The sequence below is a fragment of the Microtus pennsylvanicus genome, chromosome 3 (genome assembly GCF_037038515.1).
Source record: "Microtus pennsylvanicus isolate mMicPen1 chromosome 3, mMicPen1.hap1, whole genome shotgun sequence".
Taxonomy (NCBI): domain Eukaryota; kingdom Metazoa; phylum Chordata; class Mammalia; order Rodentia; family Cricetidae; genus Microtus; species Microtus pennsylvanicus.
Window position 1 is genome coordinate 130,082,293 of NC_134581.1, and position 18,358 is coordinate 130,100,650.

At 46.4% G+C, this 18,358-nt stretch overlaps 1 protein-coding gene across 8 annotated transcripts in view; it reads right to left on the reverse strand.

Annotated features, from left to right (window-relative positions):
* Positions 1-18,358, reverse strand: part of Palm2akap2 (PALM2 and AKAP2 fusion) — a 409,045-nt gene that overhangs the window by 74,195 nt on the left and 316,492 nt on the right. The window contains exon 1 of one of the 8 annotated variants that reach the window (XM_075967155.1): positions 7,246-7,265. The exons of the other annotated variants lie outside the window; for them this stretch is intronic. Coding sequence (XP_075823270.1) covers positions 7,246-7,263 — 18 coding nt within the window. The 5' untranslated portion in view covers positions 7,264-7,265. Of the gene's footprint in view, positions 1-7,245; positions 7,266-18,358 lie in introns of those variants that run through there. 8 annotated transcript variants of the gene reach the window in all.

Sequence of the window (18,358 nt, forward strand, 5' to 3'; positions counted from 1 at the left end):
TACATTGCCCTGTTTTCTTTATTTCTCTCTTTCAAGTGAATTGATAGTTAAAGTGTGGGGGGAGGGGAGGATTCTGCTCTTAGCATCAGTTAAATGGCTGCCTGACTCTTTCTAAAGCTAAGGAGCTACCCCCTGACCTTACCTACGATCTTATCTATTGGCCACTGGAGTCCCATAGGATTTTCCTTCTGTTACAATGTCATGGCTTGAAGTCCCCCTCCCGCCCCATTTTTGAGACAAGATCTTACTCTACAGTCCAGGTTGGCCTCTATAATCCTCCTGCCTCAGCCTACAGAGTAGTAGGCATGCACCACCATGCCCTTAGCTTGGAACTGAATGCCTTCCAAAGGCTCACTTGTTGCAAGCTTGGTCCTCAGCCCGTGGTGCTGCGGGAACCGGGACCTGAGGAAAGCCCCTGCTATGGGTAGAAGAAATCACGCGATATGCGCTAGTGGGACCCCAAGCCCAGCTGTCTCATTTTGCCTTCTGCTGCTGTGAAGCGAATAGGCCTCATCTGTCACATGTTCCCACCATGGTGTGCTGCATCCCCACTGTCCCACGGTAACAGGGCCAGGGCCAGAAGGCTACAGTCTAAAAGCTTCTGGAACTGTGATCCAAGTTCATGCCATCTGCTTGGAGCATTTTACCTGCATGTCTTGCAGTATCTCTAAAACCCATTCCCACCCTACTTTTAAAACTCCCACCAGGCCCATCTAGTCTTGGCTTCAGCACCAACTTCAACAGGTAAAACACAGGACAGTAGGCATTCATTTGGCATATATACACATGGTTTTCAACAAATAACCTATTTTCCCTTTATTCTTTTCTTTTTATTGGTGTGGGGGTGAGTGAATGAGTTTTGAGACAGGGTTTTGAGCTAAGTGTGATGGCACACCTTTAACACCTGCGCTCTGGAGTCAGGGACAGGCAGATCTCTGTGAGTTCAAGGCCAATCTGGTCGACAGAGTAAGTTCCAGGACAAAGAGGGCTATATAGAAACCCTGCTTCGAAATCAATCAATCAATAAGAAAGACAGTGTACATAGCCCAACTGTCCTTAAACTTCCCCTACCCACCCTGTGGTGCTAGGAATCAAACCCAGCACTTCACACACACCAGGCAAGGGAAACACACCTGAGTTCAGGGCATAGGAGCAATGACCTCTGCATTCTTTATAGAAGAAACTGGCCAACATGAGCAGTGCCGTGAACTGTGCTGATCTGAAGGAAACAGCGTGTGAAAACTACACATCGCTTCTGAGTCACGTGATCTCTGACACACCGGTGACCGGGCATGAGTGACTGTAAGAGCGTTCACACCATAGAAATTGATCCAGACATGGCCCTCCAACTCTTTTGGGAAGTCACCAGTTCCAGGGAGAGGCAGACTCCAAAACATTAGGCATTGGTTTTGATACTGCAAACTGGGGGCTTATACAGTCCCTATGAGAGCCCCAAATGGGAGTCCTCACCCAGCTGAGGGCGGCCAAGGAAGGTTTCCTCCGGGGAAGCTGAATAAACTGTCCAATGAGGAAGGGCAGAGCGATCTATGCTGAAAAGAATTGTCGGAGCGGTGGTGGTGAGGGGCGTGGGTGAAGAGTGACAAGAATTCTGTGTGAAGTAGGAAGAGTAACAAGAGCAATGGCACGGGGGCCAAAAGGAAGTTTGCAGATAACTGTTGGTACTTTGGCTGCACTTGAGTGATATCTGGGACACCAGAAATAAGGCCAGAGCAATGCAATGGGTGGTGTGTGTGTGTGTGTGTGTGTGTGTGTGTGTGTGTGTGTAAAATCCTAGCATCCTAGCTCCCACAGGCCTTGAATGCCATGGATCTGGTGTTTCGCTCTTTCTGTTCTTAGGGCCTAACCCCTAGACAAACACACTATGTAGGACAGGGATGGAAAGTGCTGCCTGTGCCCAGATGCCGAATGGTGTCAAGGAGGTTCCAGCTGCTGTGGCTGCCAAAGGCAGGCTGACACAGCCGTATCATTTAAACCAACTTTATAAGCTAAGGAGTGCACACTCACACAGGTGCATGCAGGCACATGCGGTGGGGTCACACGCATGATGCTCAAGGGTGTGAAAGCAAGCCTCCATAAAACCAGGACCAGGAATGCCGTGTTGGAAAATTAAATGTCCCAGCATCATTCTCTACAGCTTTGCAAGGAACTGTCTACGTGCATTGGATCAAACACACTTTAGATCCTCAGCAAAAAAAAAATATTTAACACTTGTTCTGTGTTTGACTCTCCTACAGACTATCTCTTCCAAGAATAATAAAAAGTGAGGTTTAAGGCTTAGACCATCAGACGCTTATCACACACCCTCTCACTTCCCAGTCTGACACAACTTTAACTCTTCGTAATTTTCTCTGAAGGCATTCACTATTCTTTTAAAAGTTGATTTTACTTCTTTATTTTATTGTTACTACTTTCCTTTGTTTGTTTTGAAACAGGATCTCTCTATGTAGTCCTGGCTGTTCTGGAACTCCCTCTGCAGACCAGACTGGTCATGAACTCACAGAGATCTTCCTGCCTCTGCCTCCTGAGTGCTGGGGTTAAAGGTGGACGCCTCCTTGTCCAGCTTATTTTTATCATGTGTTTGCATGTGTCTGCGGGTGGGTGTATGCACACGAGTGCAGGTGCCTGCAGAAACCGTAAGAGAGCATCAGATCCCCTGGAGCTGCAGTGAGAGGCCTTGTAAGCAAGCTGACATAGGTGCTGGGACTTGAACCCAGGTCCTCGGAAGAACGGTGACTGTTCTTAGATGCTGATCCATGCTTTCAGTCCCTACTCTTTTCTAAACATGATGTTTGCGTTATATTACTTTCTCTTTCATTAGTTTACACACTATCCATTGGTTTCCCCTTTGCCCTCTCAATATTTATATTTGCTTAAGAACTTTGGATTCGTTATTCTTAAATGTATCTATGGTCACAGTGCGTAAATTTTGTACCCTTGCCCCTGCAGTAGGTATAGTTTTTAATGTTGTATTTTCTGTTTGTTTGTTTTTTCTCTCAAGTGAACACCCATCTCAACTGCTGAGTTTTCCAGATACTTATGCACAGTACCAGAACTCCAGATCTGTGTACCTTCCCAGAAGGACGCTTTTGTTTGTTGTGTTTGTCAGTTTTTCAAGACAGGGTCTCTCTATGTAGCCTCCTGGAACTCACTCTGTAGAACACTGGCCTCGAACTCAGAGGTCCACCTGCCTCTGCCTCCTGAGTGCTGGGATTAAAGGCATATGCCACCAGACTTTCTGGATGGTTAGTGCGTCAGAGAATACATCTTTCTTGCCTTGTCCCAGAGGTCCCTGTCAGGTCATTTTACCCTCTCCCGAGAAGGAAGCCCTGACTTCCCACACACCTGCCTTCTACTTTCTTGGTTCACACACTCATTTTGCTGGAGCACATCCTCCAGCCCCTCTCCCTCTGCCCTTCTCGCATTCCAATTTTAGTGACCGCCTTTATTAAAGTTATATAGACACAGGCCTAGAACAATAATTCTACAGATTTATCATAAGCATATATATTTTTGTGATTACTCAGCTGTTGACATTTACTGACTTTATTGAAGATTTAGTCATTTTTTTTTCTACGTATGCCTTTACAGAATGAGAAAAGCCTTCCCAGTATAACCACATAGAAACTTAGAAGTCTCCGCAGTGAGGTGTCATTAACTCGAGCAGAATCACATGGTAAATTGTTTTGTTTTTAAACTTTCCTGATCATCCTATTTTCTCCAGAGTGAATCACAGTATTTCCTCAGCTTTTGTTTTGTGTTGTTGTTCTGCCCTCCTGGAGATCACACCCAGGCCTCACCCACGCTGTTCCCAGTGCTCCATCACTGAGCTAGCAATATGCACACCGGGCCTTTGAGTCGTATTTGACATCGCCTCACTGACTATTCTAGCTTCCACTGCTCTGATAAATAAGCTGACAGAAAATAACGTAAGAGAGGGAAGAGTTTCCTTGGTTCACAATCCAGATTATAGACCATTCCTGCAGGGAAATCAAGGCAGGAACTCACACAGTCATATCTCCCCCACAGAGAGGAGCAGAGACGAATGGACCCTTGATTGTCTGCCACTCAACTGACTTTCTCTACTCTTAGAGAGTCTAGAATGCTAGCTATAAAACAGTGCCACCCACATTCAGGATCTTCCTGCTTCAATCAACAGTCAAGACAAACTCCCATAGACAGTCCCACAGGCCAACCTAGTCTAGAAAATTCTTCATTAGGACTCTCCTCCCAGCACTTGGCAGAAGTAGGTGTGAATTCAAGGTCAGTTTGGTCTAGGTAGTGAGGCCCAGGCCAGCCAGAGTAACACACTGGGATCTTGTCTTCAGGACAGAAGCACCTTCTCAGGTGATTCTAGGCTGTATCAAGTTGACAAGGACAATCACCCAGCACACCAACTTACCTTTAGCTTCCTGTCATGTCTGCAGATCTCTCTGACATGGACCCATCGGAGGTATTCTGAACACCCATCGAATGAACAAAGCAATACCCGTGTCACACTCAGGAAATGCAACTGTCACTCTGGGGTTCCCCGCCATCACTACCTAGAAGCTTCTGGTCTCTTTTATGCTGCAGCTGTTACTTTCGGTTATCACTTGCCATTTTCCTTCCTACTTTGCTTCCTCGCCAGCTAGAGTTGTTTCCGGAAAACATATACAATTCCACCCTGGTGGCCTTTGACCAAGAGTTTGACTGGGTACAAAACTGTAGCTTCAAAATAAATTGTTGGAAGGCAGAAGGCAGGCGGAGAGGTAAAAAACAACAAACACAATAAAGCATCACTGTCTTAAGCCAGCAGCTTAGAAGGCGGGAAGCCAGCGAGTGTACAGCAAACAGTGCAAACCACTCAGGAAGGTCTGGACTTCCTTCACCCTGACTGCGTCTGCACGTACCCCTTTAGCCTTTTGCCTCAAATTTCGGGACATCCCCTCCCTCCTTGTTCTGTTTACAGTTGTAAATTTAGCCCTGCCCCCCCCCCCCCATAAAAGGTTTCCATAGCTCACTGTAAAGACCAGAGAATCAGAGGGTGTGGCAGTGATTAAAGACAAGCTTCTGGGCCAGAGATCCCAGCTTCTAAACTGGATGGGAACTAAGTGACAGGAAACAGCAAGCCTTCCTGTCCCTTGGGCTGGGTTGCCACCATCCTGTGAGGCCTTGTCTGTGTACAGGAAGAGCGACACTTGGAAAGGGGCTGCAGGCACTATGGCTGCCACACCTTTGCCCTGGCTGTTCTGAGGAAGGGTGACATTCATAGAACACTGCCTCAAGTAGTTATCAGAACCCTGGGCCCTGCCACCGCAGACACTAGAGCGCTCTATTTTAAGACTGCCATCCACTAAGGAAAGTATATTCCAAAAAGAGAAATACATGATTATAGGTAACAGGCAAGCCACGGCGTTAGGCTCACCCTAGTCTTTCCAGAAGTTCTCTTAACACTGTGAGTTCCAAAACATCAACACTCAGCTGCAAGGTGTGAATGTTTTCTTCATTAAAAACAAAACAAAATAGAAACCCTATCTTTGGATCCATTACTTTCACAGTGGAAAACCTTGAATTAATGATTATCTCCCCCTCCATCCCCAATGCTCATTTTCTAGAAGATTCTGGAAAATGAAAGCAGTGAAGGATCTGAAGAACCACTTCCTCCTATTTATTAAAAAGTGCACCATCCTTTCTGTAATAGCCCCAAAGCCATTCCCACGCCGCAACAGGTGGGAACAGCAGCTGTACCCACTCACACCTTAGTCTGAGGAGTTCAACTTTGGCTTAACCAGAAATTAACAATGGGCAGAACATCACAGAGGAAGAATCAGAATCTGCCCAGAACAGCTGGGATTGTAACTCTCCAGTCGACTTGGTGCGATTTAGAAACAAACTGCCAGGCAGAACTGCACCTTCAAGGTCTAGGATAGAGTTAACTGAGGAGGGAAAACCCACTGTGAGCGTGAGCAGCACCGTGCATGTATCAGGTCCTGAGCTAAATACAAAGAGAGAAGAAATGGGGCTGGACACCAGCACACATCTGTCCACTTCTTGATCTAGGAGAGGAGAGAGCGCGGGCGTTTGACGCTGCTTCCCACTGCAGTCACCCTGGGCATCACTCCCTGTCTCTCTTGATTATCCCAAGTAGTTAGAAGGGCATGGGCATTTTCTACAGAATCAGTCACATAGAAGATGAACATCGATGGGATGGAGAGATTTTTGTCTCCACACCCTTAGGAGGACAGAACACACTGGCATCCTGAAAGCCACCTTTTTGCCTGTTTGCATCGCCCACATTGGTCTCCTTATGAGGTGTGGCCTTCAAATGGTAAGTGATTTAAGAGCAGTGATGGCTGACACATGGGCGCCCAGAGAAACCTCATTCAAACCCCAGTGTGGTGGTCAAACTGGATGATGACAAGCTGGGAACAAAGTCTGTTTCGTGCTAGGTGTTTGGGTGGTAGCTTCACCTCAGCCCCTAGTCTCCATATATCCAAAGAGTCTGGAATGTTTGGGTGGAAGTTCCATCCCAAATCCCCTCCCCTGGTAGTTGCCTCAGTCCCGACTCCACCTTCGGAGAAAGTCCACTGAACAATGACCCCTCCCCAGAGATGCTCAAGACAACTCCCACGGAGTATTTCAACAGCACCCTAGAGAACAAACACGTGGTTTCCCAGTCTCCCTTCCCCGGCTCCTCTCTGGGGGACTGGAAAGCCATCTGAGAGCGCTGGTATCCAGTATGCCTGGACTTCTTCTAATTTGGTTTGATTTGGTCTGATTCGATTATTGCGTCGGTGAAGAGGCTTATTGGGGTGCAGAAACTTTTCATAGGAAACCCCAACACACACACACTCACACCTACTTCTCAGCAACAGGGACAGACAGAGGCAGACACACTGTGTAATAACGCTCTCAGAAAATGACAGTGATAACTGGGAATGTGGCTCGAGGGTAGAGGGCCTGCTCTACATGCTTGAAGCCTATAATTCCTGCACTCAGGGGGCAGACACAAGACGATCAGAAGTTCAAAGAGAGTTTGAGGCCAGCCTGGGCTAGGAGAAAAACCCGGAAGTTAGGATCATCTAATACCTTATGTTTTAGCTCTTTTAGGTTTTCAGGTTACACCAGTGTGTGTGTGTGTGTGTGTGTGTGTGTGTGTGTGTGTGTGTGTGTGTATGTGCACGTGCACGTGTGTGTGTTGCTGGGTCTCATGTCTACTGGGCAAGCATTCCATCACGGGCCTACCTCCTCATCCCCCAACATTCTCGTCTGGAGTCTGCACGTCAGAAAGTGACCTTTGTTCCTTCCAGCTGATCCTTGAGCACGTTACTGGGACTTCTAAGGCATTTTATCAGGATTCACAAATGAGAAATATTTCTTGGCACGCTCCTGCAGAATAATTACCAAAGGCGACAGAGTACTGATTTTGAAAACAGGCATCTTTATTCAGCTGGGGTCAATATTTCAAAAGAACTATGCGAGTTTCCTAAAACCAGTGGTCATGTGCACTTGCTATTGTTGGACATGTCTGTAGACAAAACACAGCTAAATGTATTTTGGCCACGGGGCTAGGAGGCCACCACTGTCCAGAGGAATGTGCTGGAAGCAAACAGCCCGTGAACATCCACGTGTTGATTCATGTCAACACGTGACCTTTGAAAGAACGAATGCGTCTTCAGCCACTATTTTAATGATGTGAGTCAAAATTGGTCCATGGGTGAAAGTGAGATGCACTTGAGATGTCATCTTCCTGATTAAAACAAAAGCTGTCCAAATCTGCCCAATAGAGCTCAATTGAAAATTACCCTCTGTGCACGAGAACTGAAATAAAATAACAAACGATAGAAAAAAAATGCTCAAAATACCTGAAAATAATTTTTCATCTACATTTGAGAATACAAACTCTTTCCCAATCTGTTTTCAATGCAAAATAACATGAAAGTTTTTTTTTTTTTAATTTAAATTCCTGGCTGGGCGTGGTGGTAAATGCCTTTAATCCCAGCCACCTCCCACCTCCTAAAATGGAAATTCCTTAGAACTGACTAGCACCAGGTACCAGTCTACAGTCCCGACACTTGGGAGGTTGAGGCAGTAGGATTATCTTGACTTCAAGGCCAGCCTGAAGTAACTCAATTGGTAAAGTGTTTCCCAGCAGGTACTGGTCCCTGAGATCAATCCCTAGCACCTCATATATGAGGCGTGGTGGTGCAAGCCTGTCAACCCAGCACTCTGCTCCAGAAGTGGAGTCAGGAGGGAGTTTAAGGTCATTTTCAGTTCCTTTGTAAGGTTGAGGGCAGCCTGGTCTAGCCAGCAAGTTCCAGGACAACCACGGCTACATGGAGACCCCCACCGGCGCCTAGAAAGATGGTTCAGCAGAAAGTGCTCACAGCTCTTGCAAATGACGTGGATTCAGTTCCCAGCATCCACATCGGGTGGCTTACAACTACCTACAACTCCAGTTCTAGGGGACCCAGCAGCCTTTGGCCCCCATAAACACCTGCATGGACATACATGGACTACATAAACAAATGCAGGCACATAAACATGCATACAAATTAAAGTAAGAAGTAAAGCTTTTAAAAATAAATTCCTGGGGCTGGAGAGATGGCTCAGTGATTGGGGGCACTGACTGCTCTTCCAGAGGACCTGGGTTCAATTCCCAGCACCCATATGGCAGCTCACAACAGGCTGTAACTCCATTTTAAGGCGATCCAACTTCCTCACACAGATATACATGCAGGCAAAACACCAATGCACATAAATCTTTAATAAAAAGTCCTTTCATTAAATACAACAATTATTTTTTTAAACAGAAACATACATAAATAACTTCAGAATGGTTCTTCATAAAAGAGACACTCAGAAGTTCTCACGTATTAAGTATGCAGTAACCAAGTGTCTGGCACCAATGGGCCCAAGTAGCCCCCTGCTCCTTGAGCACCAAGGGTTGATAACCACAGCCCAGCCCACGGGCCCAGCCACTCGCTGGCTCCAGTAAATACAGTTCTACTGAAGTACAGCTAAGCCTGCTCATTTACGCTGTCTGAGGGCAAGGCTGTGTTCAACGGCAAAGCACAAGTGTCTCCAGACACCGCACTGCCCACAGAACCCAAAATACGCACAAACTGGCCCTCTGCAGACGGCCAACCCGAAATCTGCCTGAATCCAGCCTCGACTGGAGGAGAACCGGGCAGGGCTGGCTCAACACTGATCCAAGGAGCTTTGGACTCCGCACCAGGAGTTTATGAAACAGGAAGCCAGTATCAAAAAAGGAAGAGCCCCACCCCAAGTGTCAGAGACTAGAAGCTTCTGTCCAGCCTCCCCAGTCACGTGACAGACAGCGCAAGGTCGGCAGGTTGCTCTTGGCCTCTCTGGGGCTACTGACCTGTTAAGGGAGAGTATTGATATCCATGTGACCCGCCTTCCTCAGTAGAGAGGGAAGTAGCCTGTGAAAACACAGCCCGGGGCGGGGCAGGGGAGGGCGGGGAGGAGATGGGGCGGGCCGGTGCGGAGGAGATGGGGCGGGCCGGTGCGGACAGCTCAGAAGCCACAGAGTGTACGATCTCCAAGTGCCAACCAAGCACCAGCTGCTTTCTGTGTGTGTCCCTTCATCCTATCTGCACACCCACTCCCTTACAGGGTTGTCAATGGTGAACCCCTTTCACAGACAAAGGAATGAAGGCTCTGAGAAGTCAGGGGCTTTACCCACTGTCACACAGCAGTGAAAGATGAGTTAAGCTGAGTCTCAAACTCAAGACTGTCCCGAGTCTCCAAATTCTCACTTGTTGTATGGCAGCTGCCAACTCTGCCCAGCTCTGAAAAGGATGACCGGAACTATCCCAAGACAGATGCTGAGCCTGAGACCGATACTGAGGTGGTATCTGTGGGACAACAGCCTCCCTTACACATATACTACAGGTTATGAATGGCCCATAAACTACAATGAAAGTCTATGTAGGGAGGTGAAAAAGAGCCCAGAATCAACAACAACCTCAAGAGATGCTAGGACCAATTCACATGAATAAATAGCCCACAAAGTGTGGCTTGAAACAGGCATGATGGCACACACTTCTAATTCCAACAGTTAAGAGGCTGAGGCAGGAGGATTGCTGTGAGTTGAGGTTAGTTTGGGATAGGTAACAAAATTCTTTCTCAATAAAACAAACTTTAAGCCGGGCGGTGGTGGTGCACACCTTTAATCCCAGCACTTGGGAGGCAGAGGCAGGAGGATCTCTGTGAGTTCGAGGCCAGACTGGTCTAGAAAAGCTAGTTCCAGGGCAGGAACCAAAAGGTACGGAGAAACCCTGTCTCAAAAATCCAAATAAATAAATATATAAATAAATAAATAAAACTTTGGGGTCTGGAGAGAGGGCTCAGTGGCTAAGAGCACCCTTACACTCCAGCTCCAGGGACCTTGATTCCCCCATTTCCTTCAGGACAGTGAACCCATTGCACATACCCCCAGATATGATTTAGACCCACACATATAATTAGGAATAAAATTAAGGGGCTGGAGAGATGGCACAGTGGTTACGAGGCCTAGCCATTCTTACCGAGGACCAGAGTTCAATTCCCAACACCCACGTGCTAACTCACAACTATCTATGACAGTTTCAGGGGATCCAGCGTTCTCTTCTGTCCTCCTCAGGCACTGGATATGCAGGTGCACATATTCAGGCCCCCGACCTCCACCCATGTAGGACAACACATGTACACCCCACAGTAATTAAATAAATAAAAACTTAAAAAGCAAGCTACTAGATCACCCCAGCATAAACTATCTAACTAAAATCCAGTGGAATATTATGTAGTCACTTAAAGAACACACACAGGGGGCTGGAGAGATGGCTCAGAGGTTAAGAGCACTGGCTGCTCTTCCAGAGGTCCTGAGTTCAATTCCCAGCAACCATATGATGGCTCAAAACCATCTGTAATTCGATCTGGTTCCCTCTTCTGGCATGCAGACAGAACACTGTATACATAATAAATTAATTAATTAAAAAAAAGAACACACACATACACAAGCCCAAACTAAATAAACAAACACACGGCTGTCATTTTTAAAAAGAGCCCATACCCAGCACGACAAACAGCAGCTTAAGAAAGGGAGCCATCTTTAAGTCTAGAGCCTTGCAGTGCCAACAACTGGCAGAGACTGGATTTTCTTTTCATTATGTTTGCACTGTTTTTGTTACTGTTACTTTTACTTTGTTTAGAACACCGAGTTTTACTCTACAGCCTAGGCTGACTTCAGACTTAGGATCCTCCTGCCTCGGCGCCTCGAGTCCTAGACTGCAGGCCTATGATACCATGCCTAGCATTTTTACCGTTTCTTTTTTAATCTCCCTTGGATAATGGGCAAGTGGTGTTTTCATAGTCACGAAGGAATGGCTCACATAAACATCTGAGTCAGGCTGCAGACACTTCTAGGTTCCAGCCTGATGCTTCACACCCGTGGAATGTGCAGAGAAGACATCTAATATGAGCACACTGAATTCTGTTTGCGGTAGTAACATCACATAGTTCATTTTACAACACAGAAGAGCAGGGCTGGATGGGTGTGTGACAGGGCTGACCCCCAAACCTTCTGCCAGTGTCTTCCCAAGAGGATCCACTGACAGCATAGCTTTGGGGTTCTCAGGAGAATGTTGTATTTCTTATAATAATATTTTTTCTTTACCTATTTACAATTCGAAAACTGAGAACATTACCAGGGTGTAGCTCAACTGACGGTGTCTTTACCTAGCGTGAAATGAAGGCCTGGGTTCGATCCCCAGGGACTCATAAACCAAGGTGGGGTGATTATACACACCTGGAGTTCCATCCCAGCACTAAGGAAGCAGAGGCAGGAGGATCATAAATTCAAAGTCATCCGTGGCTACACAGTAGTCAGCCTGGCATATATGAGACCCTCTCAATAGATTGATTTTAAAATTAGAATCAATATATGGCATGTATATAATATTTTTCTGAGTCCACTGTCGAGTCCATTGTTTTGACTCCGTGAATTTTCCTAAAAAACAAAGCCAGCCTCAACCTTCATCAGATTCTAGTTCTTGAATCCCAGACCCCACACAAGATGGTCCAATTCAGGGTCCAGAGTTCCGTTTAGGTCTCATATCATTAACCTCTTCCAATCTGGAACACCACATTGATTTTCAATTACTGCTCACGACTTTTGAACATCACAGACCAGCTATTTCATTGAGAAACCCCAAGTTCAAGATAATATAATATAAAATACAGAAAATCTTACAAGTGGGGTTGGAAAGATAACTCAACAGGTAAGAACACTTATTGGTCTTCCAGAGAACCCAAGTTTATTTCCTAGCGCCTACGCTGGGAAGTTCATAACTGTAACTCCAGTTCCAGAAGATTCTTTTGACTTTTGAGTACAATGTATTCGTGTGTGTGTGCGCGCGCGCGTGCGCGCACACACACATGCACTCAAAAATAAAAAAATAAGTTTGGCAAGATGGCTCAGTGGTTACAGGAATTACCTGTTCTTCCAAAAGAGCCAGATTCAACTCCTATCGCTCATATTGCAGCTCACAACTGTCTATAATTCTAGTTCTAGGGGACTTGACACCATGGCAAAATATCAATATACGTTAAACAAAAATAAATAAATTTTTTTAAAAAACAAGCAAACAAACTAGATTCACCCTACCCGGCAATTGGATACCTACAAAGCGATCTAAAAAGTGTCATAGGCCCATATCTCAAAGTCGTATCATCAGGCCAGGAGTTACAGTGCACAGGTCTCAGTTCGGAGGACTTCCCCATAGGAGAGCAGTCTGCTGTCTTCTTTACTGAAGCATTCCTTTCCTGAAGTCTGTATTTCACAGGAGACAGAGCCAGCGATGACGCACTGACACACTGGCGCTCCAAGCACCATGGGTTCAGATGGACTCACAGATGAGAGAGGCCTCGGGGCCGAGTGCTGAAGGCTCCCTGTGCTTTGGAATGCATGATGAGGTCATCATAAGAGCAAGAAAGAGCTGATTGTAATTTTCCTTTCTTGTACCTGGCAAGCCCAAAAGTAGAGACCTCGCCTTAGGAAACACTCTACAGTGGGTCTAGATGCTGGGGGAAACGTCTAGAAATGAGAGTAGTGTCTCTTTCCTTTGAGTCCACACCACTGATTTCTATTTTCTAGTAGAGATTCACCTCAGAGAATCAAAATGGAGTTGGCGTTGCAGAGTTAAGCCAGGAAGGAAGGAAAGGTCATCTGAGGTACCACATTAGATTGAGGAAGCCTAATGCAGAATTTAGGAGGAGAGCCAGCTTGGGGGGTTGATAACCGGGAGGTAAGCAGAGGTCACAGGGAAGCGGAATTAACGAACCCGAGGGCAGTTGGAGAACGGAGCTATCTGGCATTTATTTGAAGCTTGGTTCTATTGGAAGGCCTTCACTCACAGGGACAGATTGTGCCTCCAAGTAGCTCACACACTGATGGAGCATTTTTACCCCTAAGCAGGACAGTCTCATCCTAGGATCAGCTTCAAATCCCACTCGATCCAAGGTCCCCTCTAGCTCCATCCTTCCAACAAAGCCTTACTCTTCAAGATGCCAGAAGAAAAGACAAGCTATTCCTCTTAGTTCCATCTTCAGCTTCTTTTCCTTTTCCACAAATGATACCATCGGCTAACTCTATTACCACTTGATTCTAGAAAGATCTAAATTTAATAGCGGTCCTCTGCCAGAGACCTCTGAGATCAGTGACAAGAGGTGTGTTGTTGCAGTGAGCCCCTCTTTGATGCTGTCAGCCAGCCCATGGAGACCATCCCATTGTTTCTCTTCGGTGCCAGCCTGGCTGTGAGATGCTGTTTACGAGAAGCAAGAGTTGACTTGGTAAATTCCTAGAGCATAATGTAAATGCCAGATCTTGAAAGGGTGCTGTGGAGTCCTGCCCTGGCAGAGCAGGAAGGGAAAAAAGAGGATGGATAGGGAAGGGAGCCAGGAGGCGTCAAACACAAGGTTGGAGGGGAAAGAATCGGTTTCCTTGTCCTTGCTGGACGCTACAACATCCTCTAGGTCTCTGAGAAACTCACTAAAGGAAACTGGTCAGAAACACTGCAATCTGTCTACACTAAGTCGTGTTTCTTAATATGGCAATCTGTGCTGGTCAGGTTTTTGGTCAACTCGTTACATGCTAGAGCCACCTAGGAAGAGGGAAGAGATGAGGAAATGCCTCCATCAGAGGCCCGTAGGCTAGTCTGTTGGGGAATTTTCTTGGCGAACGATTACTGGGAGAGGACTCAGCTTACTGTGGAAGGACCATCCTTGGGCTGGTGGTCCCAGGTTCTGTAAGAAAGCAGGCTGAGCAAGCCGTGAGGGGCCAGCCAGTAAGCAGCTCTCCCCCATACATCAGCTCCTGCCTGTAGGTCTTCCCTTGACTTCCCTCGGTGATACTGGGTCATGATCTTCAGGACAGCAAAGCTAACAGGGACAGAGTCTGAATGCTATGCCCCACCCTGTCCAGGTTATAACATTGCTGAGAGTCACCCCGGCCCTACCGCACAGAGGCAGAGGAATCTATTCTCTCAATTTTTCCATTTCTTCAATTTCCTGCCTTTGTCTAGATTTCAATACCAATAAGATGCCTAGTGCTAAAATTATGCAGGCAAGTAAAACAGACGGCATACACTTTTGGTTTTCCTGAAACAAGAAAGACCTCAAAAATGTACATGGCGAGGTGGGTGTCTTCACTTGGTACGTGAAAGTAGAGTGGGTGAGGTTTTACCTAAGGTTTGCTTCCCTCTTCTCCTTTCAAAATACAACAAACAAAAGGCTGAGCCAGAGTCAGGCAGGTAGCACAGAGCTGAAGTCCCAGCACTGGGAGATGGAACCAGAAGGACCAGAAATTCAAGGTCACAACAAGTTCAAGGCCAGTCTAGGACTCAAAGAGACCTTATTTAAAATAATAATAATAATAATGAAGGGAGGTGAGATGGTTCTTAGGTAAAGGTACTTCCATGTACTGCCAAGCCTGATGACCTAAGTTCAACCCCTGAGACCCACATTGTGGAAAGAACTGACTCTTGTAAATTGTCCCCTGACTCTGAGAGAGAGAGGGAGGGAGGGAGAGAGAGAGCGAGAGAGAGAGAGAGAGAGAGAGAGAGAGAGAGAGAGAGAGAGAGAGAGGAAGAGAGAGAGAGAGAGAGAGAGAGAGAGAGAGAGCAAGCACTGTTTGCCACCCCCACCCAGCTGTGGTGACCCAGTTGTGCGTGTCTTAGTCTTCTTATCTGCAAAAAATGAACGGATTCGACCAAAAAATTGATAAGAACTTTCTTTCCATTTTCTAAAATTTTAATGACAATTATTCAAAAATTTGTCCTTGTTCCTTGGGGACTGTCCAAACAGCTGCTGCCTACTGGGTTGTGAAGTCTAGGATGGGAAGACTCTCCTGACTTTGAGGGTCTGGATCCTTCTGGAATTTTGATGGAGCGTATGTGACCTTGAACCACTTACACCTTTCTCATCTTTCTTTCTTTTTTCTTTCTTTCTTTTTGCTTTTTTGAGACAGGATAGCTCACCCTTCAGACTGGTCTTGAATTCCCTACGTAGCAAGGCTAGCCTTAAACTCCTTAGCCTCCCCTGTCTACACCTCAAGAGCTGGGACCACTGGTGTGAGTCTCTGCTGGCAGCTCTGGCCAAGGTCACCATCAATTCAGCCCCTTTCAGGGAGCTGGCCATGCTGAGGTGAATGACAGGGTTCCCACAATTGGCTCCATGCTGGGCCGTCCATCACTCTGCTGTCCACCAGCACTTGCTTCCCTCCGTGCAGTGTGCCAGGATCCCCACTGGGCGGGGATGCTGCCAACCCCTTCCTCTCCAGGTGCAGGGTTATTTAGCTAGCAGCCACGCACAATGACTCAGGGCAATAAATTCTTGATCTACTCAAATGACAATAAAAAACTATAAATAATCACTTGATTATGACTTATCCAAAGGAAAACGGTCATAAGCCCTCTAAGTCATGCTTGCCTCCCTCCTGATAAACTAGACCACATGGAAACTGAAGCATGTGGGCCCATATCAGGACTTAATCGGTGGCAGCCTTATCTCTAGCATATTATTTTTGTCTGCAAGGTTCTGCAATCAGGTGGCCCCTAGGAGACCATCTTTTCCTCCACAGTTCATCCATATCTCAGCAATAGAGTGAAACAGCCCGTGAAAAGGCTTGTGTCACCATCTAATCATGGAGTGAACAGGAAGACAGCTAAAGAAAGGCTCTGCTCCAATCCCAGCACTTGGGAGGCAAAGGCAGGTGGATCTCTGTGAGTTCGAGGCCAGCCTGGTCTATGAGAGCTAGTTCCAGGACAGGCTCTAAAGCTACAGAGAAAACCCTGTCTCGAAAAAATAACAAAAAACAAAAACAAAAAAAAAAGAAGAAGAAAGGTTCTGCTCTATCAAAAATGTGGACGAAGACATTGACAAGATGGCTCTGTCAGTAATGGCACCTGTCACCAAGCCTGATGAACCAAGTACGACCCCTGGAACCCATGAAGTGACACCCCTGGGTGAAGCTGAGACTAGCGTATTTCTTCCCTCTCACGAGAGCAGCTAACAGCTTGGCCTCTGTCGGGGTGGAGGAGGAATTCCTTGTTCACACCCTCCCCTCTCAGGTGCCTTTTTAAAGAGGATTGTGTACGAAGCCTTTTAATGTCTCTCATTTGGGCTGTTCCTCCTCTGGACTGATAAGGGACTTCATTGCCTTGAAGTGGGAAACACCCACCCAACAGACAAACACGAATAGAGTAAGGAATGTTCTAGAGCAGCAGTTCTCAACCCGTGGGTCGTGACCCTCTATCTCCAAAAAAAATATTTACATTACAATTCGTAACAGTAGCAAAATTACAGTTATAAAGTGACAACGGAAGTAACTTTATGATTGGGGTCCCTGCAATGTGAAGAACCGTATTCAGGGTCACAGCATCAGCAAGGCTGAGAACCACTGCTCTAGAGGATGCTGTACCCCAAATACACAGTCTAGAACACCCTGGGGAGCTCTTCAATAGAAAAATATTCATCAATTCTACTCATTTTCCTTTAGCTGTAGTTTTTATTTATTTATTTTCAAATATTTATTTATTATGTATACAATATTCTGTCTGTGTGTATGCCTGCAGGCCAGAAGAGGGCACCAGACCTCATTACAGATGGTTGTGAGCCACCATGTGGTTGCTGGGAATTGAACTCAGGACCTTTGGAAGAGCAGGCAATGCTCTTAACCGCTGAGCCATCTCGCCAGCCCAAAGCCTTTCTTGTGACACAGGGTGTAGCTGTTAAGGATGTTTAGTTTAGGGGTGGAGCATGTGTGTTGCCAATTTTAATCCCATACTAAAATGACTATCAGTGTTATTATTACTAAAACAATGAGACTATCTTGTTATCTGGGATTAAAATAATCCACATATGAAGCTTTAACTGAGAGAACTGCCCTGAACTGTCACTCCAAGGAGACTGGGCCCTGGCATTGGCTCTCCCCACTCTGCCTGAAGCTAACTCTTCAGTTAGAAGCACTGAGCTAACACACTGAGAAATGGCCGTTTTCCTTCCTTCTCCTCTACCTTCCCAATGATAAGAAAGTCAGGCTCTGCGTGCTTTCATTATCGCTATCTGGTAAACCAGTTATTATCTTGTCTCTGTACATGATAATGAGGCTCACAAACAGGATGCTGAACTGAAACCACTGACACAGAGGGATAGAGACCAAGAACACTTGAAAACTGGCAGCAAAAACTGGGTGTGGCGGCACACACTTTTAACGCAGGCACTAAAGAGGCAGAGGCAGATGGATCTCTATGTGTCTGAGGTCAGCCTGGTCTGCAGTGTGAATTCCAGGACTATGTAGAGAGACCCAGCCTCAGAAGAAGGAGAAGGAGAAGGAGAAGGAGAAGGAGAAGGAGAAGGAGAAGGAGAAGGAGAAGGAGAAGGAGAAGGAGAAGGAGAAGAAGAAGAAGAAGAAGAAGAAGAAGAAGAAGAAGAAGAAGAAGAAGAAGAAGAAGAAGAAGAAGAGAAAAAAAGGAATGAAGAAAGATGGCAGAGAATAGAGATGTTCACAAAAAGACAGCCAGACTGATGTTCTGTAGACAGTATTCCGTTCTCTTCCTTCTGATTCTCAGGACTTACTGCATATCAGGTCGTCTATTAAACTCTGTGCCCGTTTACTCCTAGCTGTGAGCTAAGTACCATTCTCCAAGCTGGTGAGGACACTGAGCTTACTCACCAAGGCTTAGTGTGCTTGAGCTGACAAAGAGAATGACAAAGCCAGGATGTGAAGTCGGCTGTGTTCGTTCAACTCTCTACTCTCAGGAACAACCCTTCACCTGCCACAGAGGCCCACAAGGCC